The sequence below is a fragment of the Saccopteryx bilineata genome, chromosome X (assembly GCF_036850765.1).
Source record: "Saccopteryx bilineata isolate mSacBil1 chromosome X, mSacBil1_pri_phased_curated, whole genome shotgun sequence".
In the NCBI taxonomy this organism is placed as follows: Eukaryota; Metazoa; Chordata; class Mammalia; order Chiroptera; family Emballonuridae; genus Saccopteryx; species Saccopteryx bilineata.
The window spans coordinates 52,095,328-52,118,715 of NC_089502.1; the positions used below are offsets into that span (position 1 = coordinate 52,095,328).

At 35.2% G+C, this 23,388-nt stretch overlaps 2 protein-coding genes across 3 annotated transcripts in view; one reads left to right on the plus strand and one right to left on the minus strand.

Annotated features, from left to right (window-relative positions):
- The first annotated feature begins 594 nt into the window (after nucleotides 1–594).
- FAM133A (family with sequence similarity 133 member A) overlaps nucleotides 595–23,388 on the plus strand; it is a 35,649-nt gene continuing 12,855 nt past the window's right edge. The window contains exons 1-2 of one of the 2 annotated variants that reach the window (XM_066250208.1): nucleotides 595–676; nucleotides 5,989–6,058. The gene's annotated coding sequence lies outside the window, so the exon portion shown is untranslated. Of the gene's footprint in view, nucleotides 677–5,133; nucleotides 5,198–5,988; nucleotides 6,059–23,388 lie in introns of those variants that run through there. The other variant, XM_066250207.1, reaches the window with a different exon arrangement.
- NAP1L3 (nucleosome assembly protein 1 like 3) lies at nucleotides 2,325–4,933 on the minus strand. The gene has a single exon (XM_066250135.1). It carries the CDS (start codon nucleotides 4,621–4,623, stop codon nucleotides 3,142–3,144), a length of 1,482 nt encoding a protein of 493 aa, XP_066106232.1. The 5' UTR covers nucleotides 4,624–4,933; the 3' UTR covers nucleotides 2,325–3,141.

Below are 23,388 nucleotides of genomic sequence, written 5' to 3' on the forward strand. Positions count from 1 at the left end.
TCTATCTTATCCCATGGTCCCTGATGCTTTTTGAAGGCAAGGACATCGGCATCCCTAGGGTCGTCGCAGAATTGAGTATTTGCATCATCTGATTATGTGTGTTGTCACTTTCTTCACTTAATTCGGCACTTTCTACCATTACCCCCTGCTGCCTAGGAAAGCGTCTAGACACCCAAGTCTGCCACATTAGAGGAAAACAGTAAACTTTTAGAATGACTGTCCTGGACGCCTGGATGGGAAAGAACTCACAAAGGGGGAGGTGGTGACGACTGCAGCGGACGGGCAGGAGGAGACGACGACGTCCCCGGTAGGGTTAGGAGCAGTGAAAGATTCAGCACCTCAGCCTTGAATTGCAGCTAACAAAATCAGTGTACTAGGAAGAAGGTGCGGGAAAAGACCATAAAATGTATTCTCATGCCCTGGCTCCCTTTGGATGAGCGGTGTTCTTAGTCGGCTCCTCCTTCTGACATGATTCATTGGTTGAGCAAATATGATGGACAAACCGTAGCCCAATGATTGTGTAACTCCAACGGGTTTCCCGGGCTCTATCCACCCACTTCCAATAGCCAAGGTGGTCGTAGCCCCTAACAAACCGCTTGCGTTTCCGGAATCCTAGCTTTACTGATGAAAAAATCCCTGGGACCTGCTCCCCGTCCCCCAGGCTTAAACTGAAAAGGTAAAAATATCAATAAGCTGTCTTTCCAATTATCTTCTTTCACACACCCAACTTGAATTCACATTGTGATTTGAGCCATGAACTTGTGATAAAAGAGATGGACTGGGGGGAAATGTATCAATTTACCTACAGGGCAGATTTTACTATAGTGTGCTTTTGAATGATTTTTATTTTCTGCATTTCTGCTTCTATTTCGCAAATATTCTATAATGGCACTCGTTCCTTTAATATTGGAAAATACAGAGCGGGAAGGAAGGGGCTAAAATAAATCGGTAAGTGATCTAAGATGCAATAAGGGTGTTGCATTGCATATAGAACTTTTAAGGGCTCTGTTGCGTGTGATGTCTGGCAAGCACAGTATATATCTGACTTGAGAACCTCTGTAGCAGTGAGCCAGGCACACCATATATATTATAGTCTTCGTTTTGGGCCTGGCATATAAGTAGATCTGCTGCTATACCTGTTTGTGATGGATGCAAAAACCTCAGGGGAAAAAAGGCACTCGCAAAAAAAAAAAAGTGCAATGGTATGGCTAAAACCAATCACTTGATTCCTGATTTTGTATGAATCCTTACACCTTAAATATTTAAACATTTATAATAGATCATGGCTTGTAACACTTTTATATTTATAGATATGGGAGTGGGGACTATTAAGCAAGGATAAATGCAAAATAGTAAACTATGTATGGTGGGATTTGGAAAAAACTGTTATGTAATTTTATTGCCTAGAGACCCAGAAATTTCCAAATCCTATCTTCCTCCTACCACATCTCTTTCCTGTAAGGTCTTGAAGGAAAATATATGTGGAAAATGGTGAAATAAGATAGCACTTTATTATTTGTTGTGCCTGTGCCTTTGTTCCAAGTGCAAAAGCCCTCTGGTAAACTGAGTTTATGGGCCCTCTGCCTCACACTAATTTCAAACCAAAATCTTAATATCTAATTACCTTGTAACTAACTGCATTGTGCAGAAGAGGTGAGAGGATGCTGTTTTCTATAGGCAAAAATATGCCACACTTGGCAGTGTGACCTGCTCCCCAGTCAGGGTGGAGCATGGTCCTGGGTCATGGACCTATCCTTCTCTTGAAAGTAAAAGCAACACCTTATACAGAAGGCCTTTGTGGGTGAGGATCTTCTGCCCCCTCCCCTTCTTCCCATCCCTGCCCCCTCCCTTTCTTCCCATCCCTACCCACTCCCATCCTTTCCTTTTCTCACCCTCCTCTGGTTTCCCTTCCTCCCTTCTCCCCTCCACCCCTTTCTTCCCTATTCTCTTCCTCCCCTTTCCCTTCCTCCTCCTTCCCATCCTCTTCTCTTTATACTTCCCTCCCATTTTTTACTCATCCCCCTCCTCATTTTACTTACCTTTCTCTTCTTTCCCTCTCCACTTTCTCTTCTTCCACCTTCCTCCATTTTCTCTCCCCCTTCCACCTTCCCTTTTCTTCTTTCTCCCTTTTCTTATATTCTCCCCTGTCCCATATCTTTCTAATCACTTGAATGTGTATCCTCCAAAGAAGAGCTAAGATCTGGGGAAATGTAGAATAATGCTATAACACTTATATTTTTAAAATTCGTTTTCTTCAGTACTTTCTACTTTTTTACAATAAGTACTATTTTTTTATAATTAGACAATGCTAGGTTTTTGCATCATTATATATTTTATTTGACATTTATTTATTTTAGGCTGCAATGGAAGTACATGAAAAATATCAAATGATGTAAAGTGATTATTTTCAGTGAAAGGCAAAGTAGTACATATTACAAAAAAATGTGGTAACTTTACAGTTGCACAATATAAGATGAGGAAACTTTTAAACATACTGTCATATTAATACCTCAGAGGTAAACAATTACTTCATTATGATTAAATTTATAGACCACTGTTACAGAAAGTTATACTCATATCACATATAGTCTGGATGGGCATTCTTAAATATATACTAATATTTTTTCAAGCAGTGAAATTTCACAATGCAGCATTCTAGTTAATATTAAGTACTGTATTTCTATAGCAAAGTAATGAATGCACAGCTAGTGCAAGCAGATTTAAACCCTTAGTGTTCCGGGCTGGAAAAAAAAAAAAGCACTTGCGTTAGTACATCAGAAATTTTTTTTTTTGTTCAAGCAGATATTTTTTTTTCTCAGTTAACAATTCTGACAGTTGTTACAGATACATTTGAATAAGAACATGACAAAAGGACTTCACAAAAATCAAAACTGTAGTACCAAATTAACATGCTTTACATAACAGCAGTTTACAGTTTTTGAAGACTATTACTACACTACAACAGGTTATATTATAATTGATACTGAAACACTTTAAGACAATTTTTTAGTCCACCAAGAAAATACAAAAACACAAGACTGTCAAGAATACTAATGGGGTTATAGGGCAGGTTTTATTTCAAGGCTGTTTCACTTTTTTCTTAAACTTTTGAGACCTTGAAAATTCTTTCAGGTAGGCTCTTTATTTTCGGTATTTCCTGTTTCTACGTTCTTTACCATTGTGATAGAAACGCTTAACTTCTCCTGTATAGTAATAGACTGACTTGAGGATGACGTTATCATGTAAAATTTCACCAATTTCAAAGTCCTCATCAAGTATAGCATCTTCTCTCGGGTCCAGGTTTCCAATCTCAGGAATCTCAGGAGGGCTAAAGAAATGGAAGAATGATGCATTAGGAACGACTCTTGGCTGGATTTCAATTTCTCCTGTGGCAGTTGTGCGACTGTGGGTGGTTGTCACGGTAACATTCCTACCCCTCCGCCAGTCTATCTTACAGCCTTTGCAATCGTGGATTCCCCATCCCCAAGAGAAGAAGGGATCATTGTGATCTGGCATTGACTTTATTATATATGTCTTGGTCAGTACCTCATTTCTGAAGTATGGATTGGGCCGAAAAGAAAAATAAAACGTGTAACTTATAGGCTGGCCAGGTTTTGAGAACTTCAGGCTAACATCTGACAAGAATTTAAGAATGGGCTCATCATACTTCTGAATCATGGGCCCGAGCTTGTCAACATTCTTTAAAACAGTCAGCCAATAGTCAGGGACGCCTTTAGGATCTTCTTTCTTTGGCTTTCCCTTACGAGCTCTTTTCAGATTCACTCTTTCTTTAGGCCTGACCTCAGGAGCTCTTCTAGGAGCCTCTTTTACTTCAGCCCCTGCGTTAGCCTCTGCTGCTTTAGGCTGTTCATTATCTTCTGCCTTTGCCTGGGGGACTTCTTTAGGCTCTTCCTTCATTTCAGGCTTTGCCTCCAGATCTTTAGACTCTGCTTTTTCTCCGGCATTTGCCTCCGGAATTTCTTTCGGAATCTCATTTTCTTCAGCCTTTACCTCGGGTTTTTCCTTAGGGTCGTTTTCTTCGTCACCCTCTAAAGCAGGCATTTCACTAGGGCTGTCTTCCTGCACCTCCTCATCACCGCTGAACACTTCGTCATCTGAATTCCATTCACATTCTGCTTTTGTAGGTTCATACTCTGCATTTATGATTTGAAATCGCCGATCATATAGAGGCTTATTGAGTTCGCAATATTTTCTTTCAAGACCATGAATTGCCTTTAAGAATAAGACGTCTACCTTGTCACATTGATTTTGGATATTTCTGAGCGCCTGCACACGATTTCGAACGGCCTGAGGCAGCCGATCCAAGAAACTTTCACCCGACCGAGCCCGCCGCGCCCTTCTAGAAGGCTCAGGTAACCTCTTTTTATATGAATGGCTGCAGCTGCTGCCGCCGCCGGTGCTGCTGGTGCTGCTGGTGCTGCTGCTGCTGCTGCTGCTGCTGCTGCTGGTGGTGGTGCTGCTGCTGCTGCTGCAACCCGTGCTGCTGCTAGAGCTACTGCTGTCAGATTCCTCCCCGGAATCACTAGACGAGCTAGCCATCACCTCTTCAGAAACCCCCTCGGCGGCTGGTTCCGAGACCAAGTTAAGATCCGCTTCTGCCATTTTTGCAAGTATGCAAGCCTCTTAAGGTAGCAACTACCGCTGAAACCGCGCGCCCGGAGAAGGGCCGAAAATGACTCACGGATGCTTGGGTGGCGGAGGCTCGGGATGAAGAGGCGGCAGCGACAAAGGCAGCAGCAGCGCAGGGCTGGCGGGGATGGGCAGCGGCGATCACCCGGCGGCAGCAGTGGCAACAGAGGCCTGGGCGAGAGCGGCGGCAACCCCCTCCCGATTGCTGCTGCGACAGACAGAGGCGTGCCGCTGCTGAATGGTGCAGTGTGAGACCCCGAGATCTCTCCGCCGTTCAGGTCGCAAGCCCCCTCCCCTTTTTGCCCTACCACCCCTTAGTTTAGCTCCCAGTGTGCCTTTAGCTCGCATCTTACTTGCTGGACATGCTTGATTGACAAGCTCTTAGCCCAATGATTGTCCAAATGCTCCACCCACCCCTCCAGTTTCTGCCCACCTTCCCAGAAGCTCCTTGGTAGCAGAGGCTCACACCCCTGGAAGACGTTTTTCCCCTCAAAATTCTATCTTTATATTTTATATAATTTATATTTAAAAAAAGCTTAGATAAGAGGTAAAAATACTAGCCATAGTTCGTAACAAGGGAAAAGAAGTTTCCTTTTCCCATCCGCTCATCCAGAATTCCTGTTTGGTTTGTAAGGGGGCTCTCACAAAAATCTGTTTTTTTAAAAAAATTGGATGAAAATACTCTAAATGGCATCATTGGGTGATGTGATTATGTATGATTTTTAAAAATCTCTTTATCGAAATATTCTATGACCATGTCTTTTTACACTGAAATAAAGGGGCAGTCGTTTATTGGGCAAAGGAGGAGGGGCTAGAAACCAGGCAGATTGCGTTCCACGTAGCAGTTTTAATAAGGGCTGTCTGTGATGCTTGGCAAGCCTGGTTTATATCCATCTACAAGGTTTGAGAACCTATGTTACCGTGAGTCAGTTACACCATTTTTTTAAATTATATTTCTCTTTTCTAGCTGGTATATAATGGACCTAATGTTACTGCTGACTTGCCACGTAGCCCTTCTCAATGCTTAAAAGCTTGTAGATAAAATTAAAGCGTATTCAAATGTTAGGTACTATTATTTAAAAGCAGACTGTTTTGTTTGTTCTATACTTTCTTTGCAGCAGTTTTTAATTCCAGGAACAGGAGGACGGGAGGGGGAATTTGTGCTAGTGAAAATGCATCCTCTGTCAGAATATAGTTGACATTGTCATCTGCTACCAGTTTCCTTCTAAAATTATGAAATTCTAGCCAAACTGCAGTATGATTTACAAGTCCATTAATGTGTGAATAAGCTTTTGCAAAATGAAGTTTAAAACAGGATTGTGTTATTTTTATTTACAGGATTCTTTTCTGCTACAGAACAACTCCCTTGGTACAACCAAAAAGACCAGTGTTTACTTTTCATTGAAAGGTAAGGAACGTGTTTTAGCCCATTTTTATGAATAACAAGAATTACCTATCTGTGTATGAATAAAAATTCACAGAAAGTAGTCTTTTATAAGACTTAATTGGATGATGTTTTATTATATCTATGGAAGCAGAAAAATCCACAGAGGTGATTTGATATACTAATGTAGAAAATAACCTAATTAATCACATCCTCTATCTAAGCAAGCCTCTTCATAGAATACAAATAGTAAATCAAAATATAAAATATAATAAATTATTCATTTCAGGTGAATAAAAATATTAAAGTTACATTAACCTTTATGTTACCCTTTATTAGAGGATTTGTGCTTTGTCATTTAGTCCTGTATGTGTTAGGAAACACTTATTTTCTATTTTGTAAATGAATTTACTTTTATTTTTTATTTCTGATTGTCAAAGTATGTAAGCATCTTAAAGGAAAAATACAATATAGCAAATTCCAGTAATGGTGAAAATACACAGTCTTAGCAAACAAATAATAACCAGCATTAGCATTTTGATGCATTTCCTTCCTGAAACTAATTTGTACATATACCTGTCTATTTAAATTTACTGTTTTACTATGTGACATCACATTATAGTTTGTAATCTGGTCACTTATCAATTAATTTTAGCTGTATCTTTATGGTAAATGATCATTATCTTATTTTAAAAAATCATATTCCATGGAAATATTTACCTTATTTTATTTGACCAGATTTCCATTGTAAAGGCATATACTTCCCATACTACCTTTTCTCTAACATACACAATTTTCCCTGTTGTAAAAATATTAGCTCTGCATACCTACTATGTGCACTTGTGACAATTAGTCATAGGATGAATTTTTAGAAATGGAAGTGTTGGAATAAATTGTATGCTCATTCTTTTTCTTTGATACGTATTCCCAAACTTCTCTCCAGAAAAGTTATCTCAATTTACAGTCCCACCAAGAATCATATGAGGTCATTTATTTAGTCATTCTGCTAATATATGTTGTGCCTGGATGTGCCAGGCACCTGTGGTAGAGGATGGTGACTTAACGGTGATTAGAATTTACTGGGTGAGTATTCCTTCATTTCATACTTTTATTCAAAACATATAGTATGGAAACAATTATTTAAATCAATGGAGTTATGCCATAAATATTATTCTGCAACTTATTTTTATTTAAAATGATAGATCTCTCTTTTTAATGAATGTTCTTATATTTTATAGTATTTTAATGGTTTAAAATGCCTTTTAAATTTTGTAACATCAGGAATTAGTGTTATGCAGTAAACAATTAGTTGGGGATCCAAATTTTAAAAATACATATACATATATAATTTTATTAGGTAGCTAATTTTTTTAGTACCATTTATTTGATAACCTTTCTGTCTTACACATATGAGAAATACCACCTTTATCATATTAACTGAATTGCTTGGTTGTTTCTGAATTTTCTGATCTGTTAGTGAATACATTTTTGCAAGCAAATAATGAAACAGTTTTTAAATAACTTCATATTTTGTCAAAATTATATACACTGAATAAAAAGTCAGGAAGTGCATTGAAATCAAAATATGAAATTAAAAGTGTCTCAGAGTACACAGAAAAGAGATCAGAATCCACATTTTTAATAAACATCTTCAAATTAACTTTTTATTATTATGTATTTGTATTTCTTAGATTAGTAATAAGATTAAATGTCTTTCCATATGTATATTTTTTGTCCATTTGAAAGTTGCCTAATCATATTCTTTGCTTGTTTTTCCACTGATTTAAGAAAGAAATTAAGTGGTGATGAAATCCTAAAGGTAAAATAATGTTGACCGTGCTTTGAGGCAATTGTGACTCTTAGAAAATACTCTTTTTTGACTTAATGATATTGGACAAATATTACTCAATTACAGCTTTCATGCTAAAATGATTTACTTAGAAGGTTGTTTAGATACTTTTCAAGTATCAGTACTTAATCACTTAAACTGATACAGAAAAGTTTGGAATGGAATGGGGAAAAAAAAGAAAAAAAACAAGATAATATATTAATAAACTTTTCAGATTTTCAATTTGGAAATTTGTTTTATTTTTATTTTTCACAAGCCAGAGATGATATGTTACTTCTTCTAACCACTGTGGTCTACTTTTTTTAAAGTTACAGCTTACATTTAATATTATTTTGTATTAGTTTCAGTTGTACAGCATAGTACTTAGACAATTGTATCCTTTACAAAGTATTTCCCTTGATATTTTTAGTACCCACCTGGGACCACACATAGTTATTACTATATTATTGACTATATTTCCTATGCTGTAGTTTATATCGCCACGATTTTTTAAATTATTTTATAACCTTCGATCTGTACTTCTCAATTCGTTCGCCTTTTTTACCCAGTCCCCTAACCCCCCTCCCCTTTGTAAACACTAATTCAAAAGAATATACAAGGGTGGGCAAAGTAGGTTTACAGTTGTGAGTACGTGAAACAGAGTTTATTCTTGTATTATTATTTATTTATTATTTTGGTATTACTTTTTATTATTTGTCTTATTATTATCATTATTATTTTGTATCCTTACTTATAATTTATCTTTTAGGTAATGATGGCTGGTAATTTAACCATCTTTTGCCCACCCCTGTATGTACCCCTCCCTATGTTCATTGCAGCGTCATTTACGATAGCCAAGCTATGGAAGCAGCCCAAGTGTCCATCAATAGACGAGTGGATAAAAGCTGTGGTACATATATACAATGGAATATTATTCCAACCCAACGGTCTGCTTTTAATGTGTATGCACTACCTTAAGAATCTAATAACACTCTTATTTTTTGTAGCTCTTTTTCAGTCTGCTCATTTTATAATGGCAGGTACCTAAAGGAAAATATGTATTTTCTTTATATAATGAATTGAATTTATGCATAATACCTTATATTTCTACCATAAGTATTTTTATAATAATTAGTTCTAGCATAGACAATAAGCTTATTTTTTTCATTAGGTTATCTATAAATTACATAATCACATGGTTTCTGTTCCATTATTTTATGATATTGGGGAGTGAAATATTTGTACTTCTATATGAAATGATGCCTAACACATAATATATTGGTATACTCAGACACCTTCACAGTAATGAACATTTACACAGTTCTCTCCATCGCCCCTGCCACACAAACACACTAAAGTAATACACAGTGACAAGCGCTGCAGCATTATCTTTTGAGGTAGATATTTAAGAAGTCAAACATTGCAAGTTCATTTATATTTTGACTTATAAATATGTTACTGTTTTTTGTTTCTGTATCTAGACAGGTTTTATATGATTTAAACAAGTTAATTTTTTTATAAAAGGTTTATTGAAGTATAATTGGTACAACTGCACATAAAATGTACAATCTGATAAGTTTTGATCAATCTACATACCAGTGAGGTCATCACCACAATCAAGATAATAAAATATTTCATCGTTTTTGATAGTCTCTTCATTCCTCTTTGTAATCCTTCCCCTTGTCCCTAGGCAGCAAATGATCTAATCTCTATTTCTGTAGATTAGTTTACATTTTCTAAAGTGTTGTATAAATGGAATCATACATTATATCCTTCTTTTTCTTGTCTTTTTTCACTTAGCATTTTGAGATGCATCCATGTTGTTGTATGCATGAAGAGTCATTTTCTTATTTTGTCACTAAGTAGTTATCCATTGCTTGGATATACCACATTTTGTTGATGAACATTGTGTTTCAAATTTTGGGCTACTACGAATAAAGCTTCTATGTTCATTTGTGTGTAAGTCTTTGTATGACCATATGTTTTCATTTCTTTAAAAAAATACCTAGGAGTGGAATGACTGGATCACACAGTAGGTGTATTTCACTTTATAAGAAATTACCTGTTTTCCAAAGTGCTTGTACAATTTTGCCTTCCCACCAGGAGTGTCAACACTTGGTATGGTCAATCTTTTTAAATGTAGCCATTCTAATACGTATATAGTAGTATCTCATTGTGGTTTTACTTTGCATTTTCCTAATGACTAATGATGGTGCACATCTTTTTTTTTATACTGATTTACCATCCATATATCTTTTTTGATGAAATGTCTATTCATATTTTGCTCATTTTTCTGTTGGGTTATTGTGTCACTATTGAATTTTGAGAATATTTTATATACTTTCAATACAATTCCTTTATTAGATGTAAATTGTACAAATATTTTCTCCCAGGCCATGGATTTTCTTTTCATCCTCCTATTAGTGACTTTCACAGTTTTTCAAAGAGCAGAAGCTTGCAATTTTGATGAAGTTTAATATATATATTTTTTCTTTTATGGATCATGTTTCTGGTATCAGCTCTCAGAAATCTTTGCCTAGCCCAAGGTCACAAATATATTATTCTATGTTTTTTAGAAGTTTTATACTTTAGGTTTTACATTTAATCTGATCTATTTTTGTATGTGGTACAAGGTATAGATTGAAATTATTTTTTTTACATGTGGATATTAAATTTTCCCAGCATTGTTTGTTGAAAGATTGTTGTCTCTCTACTGAATTACCTTTGCACCTTCATCAAAATTAGTTGTCCATATATGTGTGAATGTATGTTGGACGCTCTATTTGGTTCTATTGTAGACTTATTTTAATCACCTAATTGACAAATATTTTTTAGATATATTTGGGAGGGAACAAGAGCCAAATTGCAGAATAACAAAATTTTATTACAGTAGAGACAGTTATAGAAGATGGATCTTTGTCCTCAGCCTTTCATTTCTGCTTTCAAATATCTAAGAGAAAGGGACAAAAAAACCACAGCATTTGTAACCTAGAAATTAAATCAAAGCAAGAAACAAATGCTTTTCTATTTTGTGAAGTTGCCAGTATGTGGCTATCTACAGCCCAAATGGTAGCTAGAGTACAAATAATAAACTATTTTTTTCACCTCTGATGAGAGAGTCCTGTTTGCTAAAAAGTAAACAGAAAGTATTTTTAAGCTGCTAATAAATAACGGTCAAAAAAGAATAGTAGTAAAACATGGTTATTCTTTCACTCTGAGATTTTCAAAGCAAAATTTTCTTGTTCCATAATCATTGAAAAAATAAAGACATACATAGATGAATAGAACATAGTATAGAGCTATACCGTTTGATTTTTAAAATAAATATTTATAAATTACATATCTGGCACTATAGCCTAAACTGCGTACAGTTTAAAAAAGCAATTGCAATTAATGCAATGGCAGAAAAAAAATTGTTAATTGAAATGTTTGTTTTAATGCTAGCTATTAACTTAAAAATAGCATAAATTTTACCACAAATGTAAATTCACATCACAGAGAAACACTTTTATAGAGGCCTTCAAGACTCTTGCCCATAGTACTCACTTGAATAACTCCCACACTAAAATTCAAATGAAGGAAACCTTTTTTATTGAAGTTTAGAAGCATTTTATTCAATTCTACTAAAAGGGAGGAAAATTTTGAAGGATTTGAATGGTGAATACTCATGGACATATATACATGTGGCAGTAACTATTTCTAAATTTTGTATTATATTTTAAGAAGCCCAAATTGATATTTCCTATAATTTTCATCCAGAATATCCAATTATATTTAAGTATACCCTCTGAGAAAAAAAAATGAGTCCTACAATACTGCACATATTGGAGTGAGAACAAATACATATTCAACAGCTCTTCAGAGGTAATGATCATTTTTGTATCAAACAACATACACACAATTTACAAAAGCTTTTCTTTTTCTTTTTTTTCTTTTTTGTATTTTTCTGAAGCTGGAAACGGGGAGAGACAGTCAGACAGACTCCCGCATGCGCCCGACCGGGATCCACCAGGCACGCCCACCAGGGGCAACGCTCTGCCCACCAGGGGGCGATGCTCTGCCCCTCCGGGGCGTCGCTCTGCCAGGACCAGAGCCACTCTAGCGCCTGGGGCAAAGGCCAGGGAGCCATCCCCAGCGCCCAGGCCATCTTTGCTCCAATGGAACCTTGGCTGCGGGAGGGCAAGAGAGAGAGACAGAGAGGAAGGGGGGGGGGTGGAGAAGCAAATGGTCGCTTTTCCTATGTGCCCTGGCCAGGAATCAAACCCGGGTCCCCCGCACGCCAGGCCGACGCTCTACCACTGAGCCAACCGGCCAGGGCCACAAAAGCTTTTCTTAAGCTTAAAAAAGAATTCCAATAATAATCAAGTGTGAACATTTGCTTTCTTTTTTTGAAACTTTATAACCCAAGTGATTTTAATACACATTCAGGAGACAGAATTGCTGGGCTTGAATTCTGGTTTTGACTTACTAGTTGTATTGGTTGGGTTACCTCACTTTTGTTACCTCTACTCTCCCTCTGTAAAATGGGTCTAATACTGAACATAGAACTCAAGCTCAATATTGTTTCTGTTTTTCTTAATATTATTATGTATAAGATGGTGTATGAAGAAATCGTTCTTGTTACATAGTTTTAAGCCACTTGACATTTCTTTCTGATGAAGCTGTGACTTTTGTTTTGGAAGCAGGATAAGAATCTACGAATAAAGACTTTCCAATTCTACTATATATCAGGCTGAAAATATCATGGATGTTGGCAACTCTTATATAATAATAATGTTAGGTTCTGATAGCTCTAAGGTTAAATAGCCACTCACTCTGCTTATTATCTATCTACAGAATATTTCATTTTATCTCAAAGGGAAAGAAATGAACATAATTTTTCATGTAACTTCAAACCAAGTATTATTTTAATACTATACACCACACACTAAGTAATCCCTTTCTTTCTTGAGAGCTTTCGAATTTTCTGATGGTCCTAAATTATGCAATCTGTATTATCTAAACCTTAAATTTATTGTATCTCATGTTTACTTATTTATTTTTATTTTTTTTAAGTGAGAGGAGGGGAGATAAAGAGACAGACTCCTACATGTGCCCCAACCAGGATCCACGCAGCAACCCTAGTCTGGGGCAAACACTCTAACCAACTGAGCTCTATCCTCAGCTCCCAGGGCTGACACTCAAACCAGTTTAGCCACTGACTGTGAAAGGGGAAGAGAGAGAAGGGGCAGAGGGAAGGGAAGAAAAGCAGCTGGTCTCTTCTCATGTGTGCCCTGACCAGGGATCAAAGCCAGAACTTCCACATACTGGGCCGACACTCTATCCACTGAGCAAATGGGCCAAGGCCTCATGTTTAATTTTGATACTATTTATTTTCTATCCCATTATGACGATTGAGAGTATAAAATTTGCATACAACAAACTATATACATATATATACACACACATATATATAGATATACATATATATATCTCATATAATAAATCTGAATGTGTTAAGTAATGACTTCTTTTTTTTATATTAACAACATAAGTTTTTAAACATTTTATGTTAGTTAAGTTTACATTACTATGCATTGTAACTTAATTTTAAATACCCACCTATTAAATTAGATTTTCCTTTTCTATTGCTAAGAATAATAATCTTAAGTCTAGCTAACAGCTGTGTGAAAATATTGTTTTTGTTGGAGGCAAAAGGGATTTTAGAGATAATCTCCAACGTTCTTATACAAACTGAGGAAACAGGCCTTCCGTATTGATGGATATTCTAGGTGTTTCCAGGTATTTGTCACTACAAACAATCCTACAGTTAACACATTTTTACATATACTATTACACATTTAAAAACCATTTTTACAAATATTAATGATTTTAGCTGGCAGACTAAAGAGTAAGTAAAGATTGCTCTGATCCTCTAGTAATTGATCATTACCCTAAGTATTACATAATAAGCGTTCATAGTTGTCACTGAATAATATTAACTATCACTTTCAATGTATCAGACATTGGACCAGATGCTTTACTTTTTTGTGTATGTGACAGAGACAGACAGAGGGACAGATAAGAATAGACAGACAGGAAGGGAGAGAGATGAGAAGCATCAATCCTTCACTGCACCTCAGTTGTTCATTGATTGCTTTCTCAAATGTGCCTTGGCCCGGGGTCTATAGCAGAGATGAATGACTCCTTGCTCAAGCCAGCGACCTTTGGGCTCAAGCTATTGACCATGGGGTAATATCTATGATCCCACGCTCAAGCCAGCGACCCCGTGCTTAAGCTTTTGAGCCCACCTTCAAGCCGGATGAGCCCGTGCTCAAGCCAGCAACCTCAGGGCTTCAAACTTGGGTCCTCTGCATCCGAGTCTGATTCTCTATCTACTGAACCACTGCCTGGTGAGGCCAGATGTTTGTTTTACTTTTACTATTTCATTTTAACAAATCCATTCAATGTTTTATTATCATCCTCATACTATCCTTAAAAGATACTATCTTTTTATCCTTAGTATTCTATACTAAGTGCATAACCTACTGAAGGTTACATAGTTTATAATTAGAATAGCCCAAATATGAAACCAGAGTGTTTGATACCAGATGTTGAGTTCTTAATGTTCTACTATATGATCTTCAGTGAACAAAAGTGAATGAGCTGGGCAGAGGTGCTGGAACTGGAATTAAGTGGCAGACATAGCCACTCTTCCATTTCTCTGGCAATAGTTATGTTCTCATGCTTATTAATATGTTTAGCAACACCAGTCCTCAGATTCCTCTGGCTTACACAAATTTTAGTTGAACTGGCAAAGTTTACTAAGACAAATTAATTTAATGTAAAAGATTGTTTTTATTAATTCTAACATGCCTAATGACTTTATTTGGTTAACAGCCAAACACTGGGAGGTCAGAGCTTAAAGTAAATACCAATGTATTCAACCCACAAGTAAATGAAAAATATCCTAAGAATTTTTCCATTTAAGTAGACCTAGCAGCAGAGGAACCTGTACTTTGAGGAGCCTAAAGATATGGTCTGAAGCTACCCATTGAAAGAAGGAAAGCCTTTTGAAATCTATCCTTTTTTTTCAGTATTTGACTTGTTTGCATTTTACAATTTATTGACATCAGTTTTTATATAAGATTCCCTGTCTCTGAGTAAAACTGATACCCAGAAAGATGTACTATGATGATTAGATCTGTTTTCCTGTGAGATTCAAACAAAAGCATAGGCTCTGGGGTCAGACTGCCTGGATTTAAATCTTTCCACTTACAGTCCATATGACCCTGGACAAGTCACACATCTCCAACGCTCAGTTTCCTTATCTATAAAAAGAGGATAATGACAAGAACATCCCCATCAGGTTGTTATATAGGGGGATAATCACTGTAAATTATTCAACAGATACATAAAAGCTCAATATGTGTTGTCTAATATTATACCAGTCACAGGGCCACATAAGGATTCCCATCCCATTTAAATAGGATCCAGGGCCAAGGCTAATGAATTCATTCAGCTTCAGTTGATGTGATTTATATGTGCACCATTGCATTTCAACTTAGAAAACAAGTTGAATTTTGCCGTGACCCAAAGTCATATTTCATTGCTAAAGTCAGAACTAATATCCTTGGTTTAGTTATTCTCCATTGTAGCAGGCTTTTCAATTAAAATATATTCTTGGCATGTTTTAAAGACTAGTGCTTCAGCAAATCTAATGTTAATAATTTCAAAGTGAAGATAACTGAAACTTCACTGTTATCTTAACAATAAAAGAGAAGTGAAGAAATTGTATCATGACTGACTACAAGTGACTAAGTGGGATGCCAAGAGAACTCATTACTATTTTAGTTATCAGAAAATCTGCTTAGGGCCTGGCCTGTGGTGGTGTAGTGGATAAAGCGTCGACCTGGAAATGCTGAGGTCGCCGGTTCCAAACCTTGGGCTTGCCTGGTCAAGGCACATATGGGAGTTGATGCTTCCAGCTTCTCACCTCCTTCTCTCTCTCTGTCTTTCCTCTCTCTCTCTCTCTCTCTCTCTCTCTCTCTCTCTCTCTCTTTCTCTCTCTCCCTCTCCTCTCTAAAATGAATAAATAAAAAATAAAAAATTAATTTAAAAGAAAATCTGCTTAAGACAGAATAAGAGTAAAAAACGCAACCATAAGTTCTCCAGACTCTTTACCTTGTTTTAGTGACTCTTTTAAAATGGATGTACCAAAATTTCAAAATTTTAATGATGAGCAGGTTTGTTTGTCTTCTTTTATGACTAATGTTCATTTATATGACTAACTAATAATTGTCTATTTAATGTAACCAAATGCTCTAATTGGCACAATTTCATTAGCTGACATCGTAGGACTGTGTCTAGCCTTGTCTAGAAGAAAGGTTAAAAACAATAGAAAGAATTACATAAATTATTTTTACTAAATGACCAATCTCCTTGCAACAGCTTCCAAATCATTCTCTAGCTTTTAATATATGTTATACATAATTGTTTGAGAAATCTTCCTAAAAAATATTTACAGCCCTGCTCTAATCTCAAAATATTAATGATACTCCACTGTCCGGAATCACACCAGTGTATATAAGTATAAACGGTGTCTTTTACCTTCCAGTGACTTTGTGCAAATTTTTTTAACACACTTTGCCTCAGATTCTTCATCTATAAAATGAGAATAATAATAGTGCCTAATTTATAGAGATATAGTGAGATTTAAGTTATATAATACATACAAAACACTTAGAACATGCTAGATGCTGAGTGAATTCTAACTTCATTATTGAATTTATCTTCTCCAGGAATGCATACCCAATGTAATTTAGTTAGTTAATACTTCCTTTCCTTTAGAACATTTTTACATGGGCAACATTATGTTTGTGTGGGCTTTTTGATAAACATAACAGAGCCACATTGGTCATTTCCTGTCTGTACACATACATCTTTTTTTCCTAGGTACTTTTTAAATATCCTAGTGCAAGACTCTGGTTTCTCTTCAGATCACATAAATCTTTCGTCTTTTAAATATCCTAGCACAAGGACTGAGATATTTTCTTCTGTCTAATCCTCCATCCTTACACAGAATATTGCTATGCACAAGAACACACTTATTATTAATAAACTAACTACTTAAAACAATGGACTTCTGATTTCCTGATAGCAGGACTGTTTTTAGTTACTGCTGAAGTAAAAGCAATTTTTAACCTTTAATTACATCCTACTTTTATATAACAATTGTACCCTCAATACACCAAATTTACTGGTGCATCACTGTCATGCAGCAAACTATATTAGTTTAATAGAGTGTCAGTATTTAAAGAATTAGTGATTTAGCAGACAACTTCTGAATGGGACAACTTCAATAGCTCGGAGGCCATGTAGAGTCATTAGAAGAAAAATTCTGGAATTGAATGAGGATCTGTATTTGACATTAAATTGAAATTTCTGTTTACTTAACCCTCCCCTTTCATTAATACAGTCAGCCCTTTGTATCTGTGGGTTCTGCATCCACAGATTCAACCAGCCATGGATCAAAAATACTTGGAAAACCCAGAAAATTCCAAATAGCAAAACTTGCATTTGCCTTGAGCAGAGCACTGTTCAGAATCCATGTGAATGAAATGATGTGTAAGCATACCCTGCTGTGTAGCCTATATGAAAATACAGGCTATGTGCAAATACTATGCTATTTCATATTAAAGATTTGAGCATCTGCATTTGGGTATCCTTTGAGGAGAAAGAGGTGGGACCAATACCCTGAAGATACCAGGGAACAGCTGTATTTCCTTTCATAAAGCAAGATTTCTAGGAAATAAATATCTGAAAAGTCTACAAATAAAAGGCCTTTAAAGGGAAATATACATCAAAATATCAGGGTACCTCCACTCAATAAATTGTACTCTGGATATCATAAAAATGGCTACTCATAAAGTTTTAATTAAGTAACATGACCAATCACTAGAGATCTGTTGAACTACATTTTATCTATAGTCAGCAATAATATATTATACACTTAAATTTTTAAGATGATAGATATCATGTTAAGAGTTCTTACCTCAATGAAATGAAATAATTTAATCTTTTCATAGGCTACTTGAAAGTACTAGATTTTTTCTTTGTTATCAGAGCTTTGTTGTTTGAATTAAGCACCACCTACATATCATTGCATTTTCCTTTGTTTTAGAATATTCAAAAACAAATTTCCTAATTCATTATTCAAATATTTCTTCACAGAAAGTCAAGGGTTTTTTTTTTTGCTAAAACCAGTTATTGAATCAATTAATTGTTTTGTAAAATGCTACAAATGAAAACTTGAGAACACATCTGCCTTGGTAACTGAGAACAAAATAGTGGTACTCACCATATACAAATGCTCTCCACATTATGGTGTCAAATGAAAAAGGCAAGTTGTGAATAGTATCTTCAGTATAATCCCATTTATATAAAAAGTATAGTTGCACATAGAGGATGTGCATGGATATGTGTTTTCATGTTCATAGAAAAGAAAAACTAAAAATATATACACCAATTATTTATATGTAAAAAAATAATGTGAAAATGTTATACATTAGTGCTAGAGGTATATGAAGATATAAAAAGCAAGAAGTAACTACATATTTGTGAGGTAAAAATAGACTGCCTTGTCTTTGATGAAGAATTCACTTTAGGAAAAGAATAAGAGATGGTAACAGCGAATATGGGTTTGGAAAAACTTTGAAAGAGAACTTTAAAATTTTAGATTTAATATGAGAGAGAACAGCAATAATTTGATAAAATAAAGTCCATCTACATCAGGGAACAATAATCTTCTATTCACAATAATGAACATTTTTTTGACTTAGAAAGATGGTCAAAATATACTTTTCAGTCTTGAAAACAGGTGACAAAATACTGTGTATATGAATTTAGTTTGTTTTCAAATAAAGGAGACAAATACACATTAATAGATCAGGAGTTATATTCAACAAGGTATTTGCTATGCTTATATGTAGATGGTATATTTCATGGTTGCTATTTGTTTAAATATTTTTTCAGCTTATGATTTTGTTTGAAAAACATACATCTGAATATGTGCTATAGGTTTTCAAGAATAGTAGTGATGTGAAAAATAGTCTTGAAGTAGATTGCTTTAGTAGCTATATATAAGGATCTAAAGTCAGCAAGACATACTAAGATGCTTGATTTCAGAGTGGAAAGGGAAAATTTAAGAGATGCTTTGGAGAAAAATAAGTTTGAATAGGTTCCTCATTTAATGTGGGAATAAAAGTAGTGTGATTGAAAGCAACACTGAAATTGTGAGAAATACGAAACAGCTATAGGTGCCACTACTAGTTATGGAAATATTGAGAAGCAAAGCTTATTGAATTAAGAGATGGGGATGAAGAGTAAATTATTTTCCAAGGAGTAGTATAACAGGTAACTGGATATATGAGATTAGAATTGGAAAAAAGCTTAGCAGTCTGGGCTGGAGAAATAGGCTTGTGATTCATTGGTGTGTAAGGGATATTAGTGTAGATCAGTGGTAGTCAACCTGGTCCCTACTGCCCACTAGTGGGTGTTCCAGCTTTCATGGTGGGCAGTAGCAGGGCAACCAAAGTATAAATAAAAAGATAGATTTAACTATAGTAAGTTGTCTTATAAAGATTTATTCTGCCAAACTTAGCGAAAATCTAACATAAAGTACTTGGTAAGTAATTATTATTATATGCTTTAACTTGCTGTAACTCTGCTTTATAAATTTTATAAAGTAAAGTTACTTCCCTACTTTATAAATCACTATTACTGTGGAACCGGTGGGCAGTTAGAAAATTTTACTCCTGACAGAGATACAAAAGTGGGAGGTAGGTATAAAAAGGTTGACTACCCCTAATGTAGATAGAGGAATTATGAAAATTGCTGCACACAATAGGCATAAAGAGGCCTAAAAAGAAGTCTAGCAAATTCTTACATTTACTATATCCCTGTCTTTTTAATAGAGTTGTTGAACTATAATACACACACTGTAATATTCACTCTTTTTAGTGTATAATTCAATAAATTTATTATATTTATAGAGTTCTGCAACCATCACTTCATAATTCATTTTTAAAATTATTCCATCATTCAGAAAAGTTTTCTGAAACCCATTAGCAGTTAATCCCTGCCTCTACACCAAAGCTTAAACAAATACTTTTCTGTTTTTTTCTTTATAAATTTGCCGTACATTTTATATAAATAGAATCATACAATATGTTCAATTGTGTCTAGCTTCTTTCACTAAGCATATTTTTGAGGTATATTTATGCTGTAGCATGTATCAAGAACTTGTTCTATTAAATTGATTGAGACTACTCTATTATATAGGTATGTCACATTTTGTTCATCCATTTGCTAAGTGATGGACGTTTGGATACTTTTTACTTTTTTTTCCCTACTATTATGAGTAATGCTAGTGTATTTATATACATGCCTCTGTGTGGACATATATTTTCATTTCTCAGGGTTAGATTCTTAAGAATAAAATTATTGTTATATGGAAAATTTATGTTTAACTTATTAAGAAACTGCCAAAATATTTTCCAAATTAGCTGTACCATGTTATATTCCTACCAGCAATGCACAAGTGGTTCACTTTTTTTGTATCTTTGCAACACTTAGTATCATTTGTCTTTTTGATTATAGCCATTCTCATGGATACACAGTACTTTTTTGTTGGGATTTTGATTTACATTACCCTAAATCACTAATGGTGTTGCACATCATTTCATATCCTTTTCTGCCATTTATATATTTTTGGTGAAATGTCTATTTAAATTATTTGCTTATTTTTTGAGTTTTTGTCTTCCAAATAATTATTGAGTTGTAAGGGTTATTCCAATATTCTGTATTTATAGCCATTTATTAGATCTATGATATACAAATACTTTCTTTTAATCTTAGATTTATATATACATTTTTATTAGTAGTGATTTTGAGGAGTAAAAGTTTAAAAAGTCCAATATATTAAGTTTTTTTTTCCATGTATTATGCTTTTATTACTGTAATCAAGATCTGTCTGCCTAATTTGAGGTCAAGAAATTTTTCACATAAATTTTCTTCTAGTAGTTTTATAGTTTTAACTCTTAAATTTGGGTCTGTGATCCATTTTGAGTTATTTTTTTATATATGGTGTGAAGAAAGAGTCTATTTTCTTTATTTTTTTAACATGAGTGTCCAATGATCCCATCACCATTTGTTGAAAAGACTATCATTTTCCCCTTTTAATTATCTTAGTACCTTTGTCAGAAATAAATTGACCATAAATGTAAGGTTTTATTTCTATACTTTCAATTATGTCCTACTTATATGGTAATCTTTGTGCCAATACTATACTGTTTTGATTAATTGTGTCTTTATTTTGAGTTTAGAGATTGGATGTGTAATTCCTCCAATTTTGTCCCAAATTTTCAAGTTTGTTTCTGCTATTTTGACCCCTTGTATTTCCAGATAAATTTTAAAATTAGCTTGTCCATGGAAATTTCTGCAAAAAAGTCTGGGATTTTAATAAGGGTTGCATTTAGTCTATCCATCAATTTGGAGAGAATTGACTTCTTAATACTGAGCCTTTTAATCCAAGAGATTGGAATGTTTCTGTTTATTTATATATTCTTTAATTTCTCTCAGCAATATTTTGTGGTTTTCAGTGTATAAGTCTTTGCAGAACCTCTGAGCTGAATTAACTAGGGGTGTGGACTATGCAGCATCTCTAGCACCTAATTCCTACCTTTGTACTCCTCCGACATCAGTGATTTTTCAAGAATAAACTTTTTCTCAGATGGATTTATGGTTTTGATTAATTTCCAGAGTGAATTCATGGTTGCTTCTGTTAATTTTATCCAGGTTTGTAGTGCCTTTTGAGGAGAAGATTTCATAATCTTCTCATTTAGCTGGTTAAGTTCTACCACGTGTATATTTTCATGAAAATTTGTATTCCAGGTACTTCTAACTCCAAAAACCTGGTGATAACAGCTATGCCAATTCAGTCAAAAACACATGCTATACTACATTAGTCTTGTAAAGACAAAGCATATAGATTAATGAATATTTTTTCATTACATTAATTATGTGTTTACAGTTATAGGAAAACAGGGACTGAAACTGACTACATTAATTCAAATAAACAAAAAGATATACTTATCACCTCTAATGTGTTTCATACCACAGGTAATAACAAATTATTATTACTGCTGTAATGAAATTCTTTCTTTAGTGTCAGAGTCTAAAGTAACTGAAGTGTAATGTAGATGACTCTTGAACCTAGCATCTATATACTCAACTGCCTGTTCCAAATCTCCACTTGCATAACTGACATGCATCTAAAAAATAATATGTAAAAAATTAATTTGGTCTCCCACCCTTTACCATTAATCTTTTTTAGTGAGTCCCATCTCAATAAATGGCATCTCCTTCTGCCAAATTCCTGATAATTGGTAATCACTCTTGATTCCTTTTTCTCTATTACCCCATATCCAATCAATCAATGAGTCTTCTTCATTCTACCTCCAAAATAGTACCTCATATCTGTTTTTTGTCCCCTACTCTAGTGCCGACATCCTAGTCCAGACCATCTTTATCTATTGCCACCACTTCATTATAAACTATCATACCTGGACTACTACCTAAACTATAATCCTGTATTTTTTTCTTAGCACACTAATCATTTCTCCATTCAAGGGGGCAAAGTAATATTGTAAAAATGAATATAGGATCATGTCACTTCCCCGCTTAAAATTTTCAGTGGCTATGCCTTACCAGCTGGTGGCGCAGTGGATAGAGTGTCAGACTGGGATGCGGACGACTCAGGTTCGAGACCCTGGGGACGCCAGCATGAGCACGGGCTCATCTGGTTTGAGCAAAGCTCCCCAGCTTGGACCCAGGGTCGCTGGCTTGAGCAAGGGGTTACTCAGTATGCTTTAACCCCACAGTCAATGCACATATGAGAAAGCAATCAATGAACAACTAAGGTGTTGCAACAAAAAACTAATAATTGATGCTTCTCATCTCTCTCCATTCCTGTCTGTCTGTCCCTATCTATCTCTCTCTCTCTCTCTGACTCTCTCTCTGTCTCTGTCAAAAAGAAATTCAATTGCTCCACACTTGCCATACAGTATGATGCTCTGTTAAGGTTGTTGTTTAAAAACCATGGCATCCGAACCCCAACCTGGTCAAGGTAAACATCACCTCTCACCTAGATTAGCATTCTTTCTGTATTCAGTCATACTTATTTCCTATCTATTTTCCAGGTAGTAGAGAGACTGATTTTTCTTTTCTTATTTTTTTTAGAATGATTGTCCTAAAATATGAATATGAGCATGTCTCTTTTTACTCTGTTCAAAACTCTTTGCATGAGTACCAGGAATGGTGTGTGGCTACAGGATAAGACTGGAGGACAAGAAGGCAGAGCTGGAAAAAGCCACTATGCCTCACACACTGTCTGAGGGGTTGTACTCAACCCTGAGGTGACAGTCATTAGGGGGGGCATTTTTTTAAGTGAGAGAAGAAGAGATAGTGAGACAGATTACTGCATGCA

Bases quoted from the DNA above. Each gene is read 5' to 3' on its own strand.
- NAP1L3 (XM_066250135.1), bottom strand. From the start codon at position 4,623: ATGGCAGAAGCGGATCTTAACTTGGTCTCGGAACCAGCCGCCGAGGGG.